Below are 9,341 nucleotides of genomic sequence, written 5' to 3'. Positions count from 1 at the left end.
ATAGATAAACCTATATTGATAATGTGTGAATGAATTATGAAATATTTGATGAATAGGTGTAATAATTATACTTTGAAACTTTAAAAATGGCCACACAAGGTTAAGTTAATTTCTAGAAAAAGATTAGATACTAAGGTAGCTATGAGTGGTCATTGGTTGACAACTTGGGCTATGGAAGAAAAAATTCAGGTCACTCATTCTTATAACAGACAGGAATTCATAGTTCATATTGACAAAAGGTCCCGCACTTGTAATTTTTGGGAGTTAGTTAGTATTCCATGCAGGCATGTTGTTGCAGCCTTGTTTGTTGATGAATGTTTCACTAGGGAAAAGTGTGCCCTTTGTCATGGATTTGTTGTTAGCCCTATTAATGGACATGATATGTGGCCTAAGGTTGAAAGTGAAGAGCTTCTACCTCCAAACTACAACAAAGGACCTGGTAGACCAAGGAAATTAATAATTAGGGAGACTGGTGAAAAAGGTGCTAGAGTAAAGTTACCTGGTGTATCTTATAGGTGCACTAAGTGTGATAAGATTGAACACAAAGTTAAGTTATGCCAAAGCAAAAAACAAGATCTAAATGCCTTGAAAAGAAAGGTATTGTTGTTAGTCTCTTTATATTATTGGTAATTGTTGTTTGTTTAGTTGTTGTTGTTACTAGTATGTTATTTGTATTGCTTTTTGTAGCAAAAAGACGAGGTCAAGTGCAATTTTTGGTGGAACAAATGAAACAGGTCACGTGCAAATGTTACAATTGATCCAAGGGCTAGTGTGAATGTGGCATCTCAAAATGAAGGTACTGCTGAGCAATATCAACCATCTGCTGCAACTCAAAGTGATGTTTCATTGTTTGAGGATATTACTGATGATATGATGGCAAACCTACCTGGCATAAATCCAAGTGTGCAATCAACAAGTACCATAAGGAAAGGCAAGATTAAGTTCAAACAAGAAGCCAAACCAAAACCAATGTACTTGAATGAAGAAGAAGAAGAAGGAAATGGCTATCAAAATACAAGGATGTCTCCAAAGAGGACTCCAAAGAAGGCTCCAAAGAAGAAATCAATTTATGACCTTTAGTGTATACTGTAATGAAAATTAATGTGTTTTAGTGTTATTTTGTAAAGATTGATGCAAACTTTTGGTGCTCTGTTATAATTAATGTGTGATGCACATTTTTGGTGCTCTTTTGTAATGAATGAATGATGCACACTTTAAATGCTATTTTGTAATGACTGACTTATGCATACTTTATGTGCTATTATCAAATGAAGGAATGATGCACACTTTTGGTGCTATTATCAAATGTTTGCTGCAGTGTTGCTTCTATTATCAAATGATGAACACAAATTGTTTGACAAAAACATAAACCTTTTCGTCAATACAAAGAAGTTTTAAATACATGATAATGCTAACATTTTTCAACAACCAGAAAAGTACAATAATTCAACCTACTTAAAATTACATTAAGTTGTACAATAAAGCAATAATCAAACAAGATATAACAAGGACCATCTTCAACTTCATATTAATCTTTCTCTCAACTTTAAGCTCCATCTTCGATTTTTCCTACTTCTTCGTTGCAGTTTCTAATTTCACTTCTAGAATCTCTCACTTAGACAAAATAGTTGAATATCACACTTCCCTTTCATAGAGTCTCCAATTTCATCATTCCACAAGAACAAGTCACAGCTATTCCCATTCTATAAAATACAATTTACACACTTGTTAACATGAAGAAAAATCAAATTTTGCTTTCAAATAGCATATGGGAAAACCCCTAAATCCACCAACAATCTTACCCCAACGTTGTGATATTTCCAAAACTTCCGATTACAGTTTTGAACTGTGTTGGATACCCACATCTTCATTGCACGAGCACAACCACATCTGGGTAAACCTAGAAACCCAATGGAATTGTCGTTGCTTCTAAAAGAATTGCTTCCAACCATGCTTCCAATTGAAAGGATGAAGTGTAACGCGAAGTATGGAAAATGAATGCAGAAGAAGAAGATGAATGGAAGAATGTGAGTATGTAGAAGAATCAGATGAAGCGACGGAAGAAGAAAGAGTGAACAACCCTAGACCAATAAAGGAGATTTTATGCAATTGATACATGTAATCAATGTAATAATCAAAGTCAACAAGTCCATGATGTCACCTTGCAAGATTCCCCACGCCCAGTCAGTCAAACATGAAATAGGGGCTTCTGAAAACATAATTTTTGTTTTATAAGGGTGCAATCACAAAAAAAATACTTCAGGGGGGAACAAAACTCTCCCTAATGTTAGGGGGGTCGTATATTTAACTCAAATAAATAAATGTTTTTTTACTAATGTATTCTGAGTCAAGTCATTGGATTTCATATTAATGGTCTAAATTTGATTGAATGCGTGAAAATTTGAATGCAGTGATTTCAATCTCAATTTTACATAGACTAATAACATATCTTTTCCCACACGCTCACTTCTCTTACTCTAATCTTATAGTTGAAAACAATTGGACAAAATATTCAATTTAATCCTTTAACTATACCCTTAAGTTTAGATTGGTTCTTTAATTTTTTTGTGTTAAATTGGTCGTAAAACATTTTATATTAGTCTTTTTAGGGTTAATGAAAATTTTGGTCCCTCTAAATATTGCAGATTTCGTTTTTAGTCCCTCCAAAATTTTCCTTTAAGAAATCATCCCTTCAAAATTTTTCGTCTAAACTATTGGTCCCTAACGTCAAATTTGCTAGAGATTAGCTACGACTTTAGCCACTGATTAGCTACGAAATTTGACGTTAGGGACCAACAGTTCGGAAGAAAAATTTTGAAGGGACGATTTCTTAAAGGAAAATTTTGGAAGGACTAAAAACAAAATTTGAAATATTTAAAGGGACGAAAAAGTTCATTAACCCGTCTTTTTATCTAATTAAAGAGACGGATTTAACTATCAATTTCAAAATTTTTCAATTGCTAATTGTAGAAGAAAAAATATTTAATTATTTTGATATATATTTGGAGTGATCGAGTGCTAAAAAAATGAATGGAAGTATAAATATACCTAATCCGAATTCAGCGTAACGTTTACTAACGCCATCATGTCCACTCTACTTCAATCCTCTTTCATTTCTCCGATCACTCCCCGTCTCGCTCGCGTCTCCCTCCGTAACGCCGTCGTAAGCAACCTTCTATCTCCACTCTCTCCCTCCGCTTTTCTTTGATTTAACTGAATTTCATTTTCATTTTCATTTTCAGAGATGCAATAATGCCGTAGCCTCTTTGAACTCGGCGAACGGAATTCCATATCGTTCCGCTGAACTTTCAGCTAACGGTTCAACTTCCATTCCGAGTTTTCTCGTGGCGCCTAACACTCGCATCCATGATCTCGTTAACAGAAATCGTCTTCGCATATTCTCCGGTACCGCCAATCCCGCACTCGCTCAGGTATATGTATCTATAAATCCAATTTCGTTACTCTTGTACTTCAATTTTGATTCTAGGAAAAATTTGGATATCTAGCTACAAATTAAATTGAATTGAGATTCAATCTACTATGAAGCACATGGTAATTTAAAGTTAATAGAGGTCTGAATGTGGATTAGCTTGTAAAAGCTTCTTAATTGAATACATATAGGTTTAACACTTATTAAATTAGTGCTTATGTATAAGCTATTTCTATAGTCAAATAAAATGTGGTCAAGCTGTTATATAAGCTATAAGTTGTTTTCATTAGTTATCTTAAAAAGTTTATTGTAAATAGCTTGTGAATATGCCATTAGCATCTATGTCCTCGTAGAGATGTTTGGATTCCAAACTGAATCATGATGTGATAAGATTTTGGTTAATAAAGAATGTGTAACGAACTTGTGAATGCATATACGTTTCTTGTTTACTAATGATATTTGAAAATTAATGTTATAACACTAGATAATATATGTTTATTTACTAAAATTGCTGATTTGTACTTAAATAGGAAATTGCATGCTATATGGGCCTGGATTTGGGGAAAATTAAGATAAAGCGTTTTGCTGATGGTGAAATATATGTCCAACTGCAAGAGAGTGTCAGAGGGTGTGATGTGTTTCTTGTGCAGCCCACATGTCCCCCTGCGAATGAGAATCTTATGGAGCTTCTAGTAATGATTGATGCCTGTAGAAGAGCTTCAGCTAAAAATATTACTGCAGTCATTCCTTATTTTGGATATGCTAGAGCTGATAGAAAGGTTTGTTTGCCGGCTTTGTCTATATTGGCATTTCTCTGTATCTGTATATCATAATTTGGATATAAAGATGACAATATCCAAGTCTTTAGACCAGTCTTATTCCACATGCATCCGCACATGAACAACTTCTGAAGTCATATATTTTTAGCTCTAAATGTTACCTGACATTACTTGTACAATGTTCTAGAAAGATATTTTAATGAAGATTTTGAAAAGGTCAACATTCAAATTCAGTTTCGTTAAAGCACAATCATTACTTAATGTTTCAGACTCAAGGGCGTGAATCAATTGCTGCTAAGCTTGTAGCAAATTTAATTACAGAAGCAGGTGCAAATCGTGTTCTTGCATGTGACCTCCATTCTGGGCAGTCTATGGGCTACTTCGATATTCCAGTTGATCATGTGTATGGACAGGTAATAGATTATAGTACATAGGTTGTCATTAGCTTATAAGAGTTTTGAAGAATATAATATATGGGATATGGAAATGACTATGATACAGTGACATGCCTATTTTGTTATTTATATGACCCTTTAAATTTCTGATTTTCCTCAAAATTTAATAAATCCCAAAGCTTGCCATTCTTAGATGTATTGAAACATTATTTCCCCATTCAGACACACATTTTGTGTTTGTTGTTAATTTTATGTTCTTACCTTGAAAATTGTCAATGTACTTCCTCTGTCCCAAATTAGATGTCATTCTAGCAAAATTTCTTTGACCCAAATTATATGTCATTTTACACTACCAATAAATCATTGATTCTTTTTTCCCCTTCTATGCCCTTCAATATTACTTTATCATTTTCCCAATTCTTTTATTCTTTTTCCTATACACTTAATAAAGGATATGTTTGTAAAATTACTCATAATTTCTCTTTTTCTACAACATTAACTATCTTTTCTTAATTTGTGTAAAATTGCCAAAGTGACATAATTTGGGACGGAGGGAGTAATTCATTTTGTTGATTAATCATTTGTTATTTTGTGCCACTACCAGCCTGTTATACTCGATTACCTTGCTAGCAAGACTATTTGTTCAGATGATTTGGTAGTTGTCTCGCCCGATGTTGGTGGTGTAGCTAGAGCACGTGCTTTTGCCAAAAAGTTATCTGATGCTCCTTTAGCTATTGTTGATAAAAGGCGTCATGGGCATAATGTTGCCGAGGTATGTTAATATACTTTCTTCAGATCACTTAGGATTGGCTGCTTAAGACTCTTTTTTTCCCTTTTATCTAATAAAGCATATTTATATTCTATATTGAAGAAACGTTAGGTTTTTCTTATTGGTTGAACCTCATTTTGCAGGTGATGAATTTGATAGGTGATGTAAAGGGAAAGGTAGCAGTTATGGTAGATGACATGATTGATACTGCTGGTGAGTTTGTATAAAACTCTTGATGTGCTAGTGCAATATTGATAGCTTGTCTTTGTGACCTTATAATCAGTTAGAATAGGGACTCAGCTTACACAATTCTGATCAATAAGTGCTTAAGTCTTATGTTTACCATCTATCTGTTTAACCAACTAAGTTGGTATTGTTACTTAGAGTCCTTAGTCATAAAAAAGACTTGTAAGAGAAAGGTATATACAAATTTCACTAAAATGGGTCCCCATCCTCTGGTAATTACTTAGCATGATTGATTTGGATTATTAAATATGATTATTTTAAACTTTAGAGTTGTTTTGTTGGATGAAAGTTACTAGAAATAGATGTATTAGTATAATTTTTAATGCTGCATTGGATTGCATCACTGTTTCTTGTGGGAAAAACATTTCAATTAATAACTTTCTAGACTTGGCTTGGCAGTTGATGAATTTTCTTTTAAAAGAGTTGTCATTTTTATTTGTTTTGGGACTGCACACTTTGATTATTCTTGATTTTTTTTTTCTATTCTGATTTTCTTTTGTTTCTTATGTCCAAATTACCCTTATTTGTACTTTGACTTTCCCTTTTTCTTGATGATGAGTTTTTTCCTATATGAAAAACTATAATGGTATCAATGCATCTATTGACCAAGTGGTCAAGAGTTCAATTCATGCAGCTCAACTATCTTCTTATTTAATTATATTATAACAAATTGTATGTTGGACTTGTGCTTTGTCCAAATTTAGAGGCCAATGGGCTTTTGTGTGAAATGGCATGTTAGAGGTGAGAATCATTCCAGGCTTTGTACCTGACTGCTTACTCTTAATGGGTTGCTTCATTGGCCTTATGTTAACCAGTCTATTCATTTGGTGTAACTGTCTTTTGCTAAAATTTTAGTGCCACTAGGGATGATTTATACTTCTAAGATTCTTGATTGTTTGTGTCAATTCTCTCTTGCTACAGCTTGGTATTAGTAAGTCTTATCAATGCTCTTCTCAATAAATTGTGAAATTGTCTTATAGGGACCATCGCCAAAGGCGCAGCTCTGTTGCATCAAGAAGGGGCAAGAGAAGTCTATGCATGCACTACACATGCTGTTTTCAGGTATATAATGACCTTCTATTTTCTTTAAATAATTTATTTTAACTTGGGGTTTGTGCTGCTGAGGCACTTTAATCAGGTCAATTATGGTGAAATGAAAAATAAAGGGACTTTTGATCCCTTATCTCTATTGTTACTGCTATTCTGACTAGAATTGTGGAGAGTGTGGTAAGTATGTCTGGATACCAGTTTCTTAATTGATGGCTTGTTAATCTAAGAGTGACCTAGAGACCATTAATGTGTTTTTTCCTTGAGACATGAACCTCGAAGAGCTTTCTTTTGGTATCCAATGTGGTTTATGTATATAGATATATAGACTGGATGGACAAACAAGGGATATGTATGTTTTCCTTATGAAGCAATCACTAAGTTTTTCTCGTGTTTTTCTTTTATATTCTATCCTTCTTTAAGATTCTGGTGGATCACAATACACGTGAGAAAATTATGAGAGGCATCCTTTGGTCAAGGATTCGGGATACTGAACGGGATCATTTGGTGAATTGGTAAAACTGTTGTAAGCCTTATGGCGGTCTTGTGTCCTCTTTTCTCTGTACTTTCTTTTTCTTGCCTAGCAAAAGGATAGGGTACATGGGTGGATTTGAAAACTGTAAAATCCCTTTTGGGTCTTACTTTCATGATGGTCTTGGGGATGGACCTTCCCATGCTGATGCCTAATACCCAGGCACGGTTCCCAAGCTTGTACCTTAACAAAACAAGAAGATAGTTGAAGCATTTAATTTCTTGTTCTTCTTTGACATTGAGATATGCAAAGGATATATTGCAATGATGGTTAATACTACATAGTTGATTTTTGATTCAAGGCATTTTACTCATGACTTATTCATCATTTTGGCTTTTGCAGTCCTCCTGCTATAGAGAGATTGTCAAGCGGTTTATTTCAAGAAGTTATCATAACTAATACAATTCCAGTTTCCGAGAAGAACTATTTCCCCCAATTAACTGTCTTATCAGTGGCAAACCTTCTGGGCGAGACTATATGGCGTGTTCATGATGACTGCTCAGTGAGTAGCATATTTCTGTAAAATAGGTCTAGTCTGTTATTTCTGCATTCTACCAATAGATAAAAGGAGACTACTCTCTATACCTGCATGCCTATATATATGATCTATTCAAATTAATTAATTTTGGAAAGAGTTGAGCATGTATCTTGGAGTCGGCTCTCCAGTTTATTGCTAGAATGTATTATTAATAAAGGCATGTCTCGCGGTTGAATTAGAGTTCTACTTAACGAGGGGTATGCAAGCCTCTTCTGTTTTTATTATAAAAAAAAATTCTGTTGAGCAATAATTTTTGCTAGTTTTGTTTCTATAGGATAGTGTAGAATCAAAAGTATTTATCTTGCAGATTATCTATCTTATATTTTTGTCAGGGCGGAATTGAAACTTTTTCCAGTTTGGGCATTGATTGAACATTTTGTTGTATCTATGTTATGCTGGTTCCAGCTGATGACACTGCAGTAACAACAAGAAGTGGCAGAATCATTTAGTGGATTTATAGCTAAAGCTAGTCTTTAGTAATACCTTTTAAAGAGCTATTTGGGGGAATTTTTTGTACTTAAAAAACACATTGTAAGTAAATTTGGAATTCACAGGGAATATCATGTCTTCTTTTTTCCCCTTTAGTACAGTTTTGTATGAAAAGAGTATTGAATTGACTATTCAGTGTTTAAATTGTCTTATAATGTGTATTGATGTAAGAAACATTTTACTGAACTTAAACATGCTCAAATATTTGTGTTTTCATTAAGAAAAACAGAGTATATACATTGTGAATTTAATGTATAAGCTTATTCATGTGGATGAAGGTGAAAATGAATATGCACACTACAGTGAACATTTAAGAGCAAGTGAGATAGACCCTAATACAGGGAAATCTTTTCCTTGAACTTATTATAGCGTGTGTTTGTATTAACCATTAACTGTAAGTTAGAGCCTAGACCATCAAATTGATGTGATACTCTCTTTCACCTTTAATTATTTATTGATTTATTTATATGTGTTTGTTTGATGTTATTGCATATGTAGTATACATTTGCTATGTTTGCAAGATATATGTCATTCATATGAGTAATACAATCATTTGTGCATTGTATTGTTAGTTGGATCATTTCATTCATATGATGTTTTATGTAATCATCTTCATCGTGACATTCATTGGCGTTAAAGTTATTTTTCATTAAAATATCTTGCATCAAACATTCCATTAATTTCTTGCATCAAGTTGTTGTTATTCATTTGTGCATTTCAATTTTCATTCAACCATGTATCATTAAAACTGTTTTTGATCTAGCATAAACCTTCTTAGTATATTCATTAAAATTCTGTAGCATTTAAAAACCTCAGTTACAATTTTTGCAATTCATAAAAGCTATTTCTCATGCATTTAAATTCTAAAGATTTGTTGCTTAATGATTGGAATCACAGGACATCAAGATTCGAATCAAGACTTCTTCATTTTTCTTGAAAGTCTAATGGTTCATTTTATTCTAATCACATCACCATTTGATTTAAATCACATCTGACTTCTCATAAAAAATTAATTACTTGATTTGAATCACATGTATATCTAATTCGAATCATAGCTTTCAAAGTTGAATTTTAATGTGTATTTCTTCGGTTTTCAATCATTTCATTTCATCATTG

General features: G+C 33.2%; 1 protein-coding gene across 3 annotated transcripts; it reads left to right on the top strand.

Moving 5' to 3' along the window:
- Positions 1 to 3,027: 3,027 nt before the first annotated feature.
- Positions 3,028 to 8,320, top strand: LOC131616151 (ribose-phosphate pyrophosphokinase 1). 3 transcript variants are annotated; one of them, XM_058887406.1, is made up of 9 exons: positions 3,028 to 3,163; positions 3,243 to 3,431; positions 3,961 to 4,209; positions 4,479 to 4,622; positions 5,209 to 5,376; positions 5,517 to 5,586; positions 6,600 to 6,681; positions 7,541 to 7,700; positions 8,142 to 8,320. In XM_058887406.1, exons 1-9 carry the CDS (start codon positions 3,086 to 3,088, stop codon positions 8,157 to 8,159), a joined length of 1,158 nt encoding a protein of 385 aa, XP_058743389.1. In that variant the 5' UTR covers positions 3,028 to 3,085; the 3' UTR covers positions 8,160 to 8,320. The 3 variants fall into 3 exon arrangements, with proteins under 3 accessions (XP_058743389.1, XP_058743387.1, XP_058743388.1); XM_058887404.1 differs by having other exon boundaries at positions 8,069 to 8,320; XM_058887405.1 differs by lacking the exon at positions 8,142 to 8,320 and having other exon boundaries at positions 7,541 to 8,059.
- Positions 8,321 to 9,341: the final 1,021 nt, after the last annotated feature.

Source organism: Vicia villosa, linkage group LG7, assembly GCF_029867415.1.
Source record: "Vicia villosa cultivar HV-30 ecotype Madison, WI linkage group LG7, Vvil1.0, whole genome shotgun sequence".
NCBI classification, from domain to species: domain Eukaryota; kingdom Viridiplantae; phylum Streptophyta; class Magnoliopsida; order Fabales; family Fabaceae; genus Vicia; species Vicia villosa.
This window is presented reverse-complemented; position numbering and strand designations above follow the sequence as displayed.

Bases quoted from the DNA above. Each gene is read 5' to 3' on its own strand.
- LOC131616151 (XM_058887404.1), top strand. From the start codon at position 3,086: ATGTCCACTCTACTTCAATCCTCTTTCATTTCTCCGATCACTCCCCGT. The intron at 3,432-3,960 runs GTATATGTATCT...GTACTTAAATAG, and splicing joins CCAATCCCGCACTCGCTCAG to GAAATTGCATGCTATATGGG. The intron at 5,587-6,599 runs GTGAGTTTGTAT...ATTGTCTTATAG, and splicing joins TGACATGATTGATACTGCTG to GGACCATCGCCAAAGGCGCA.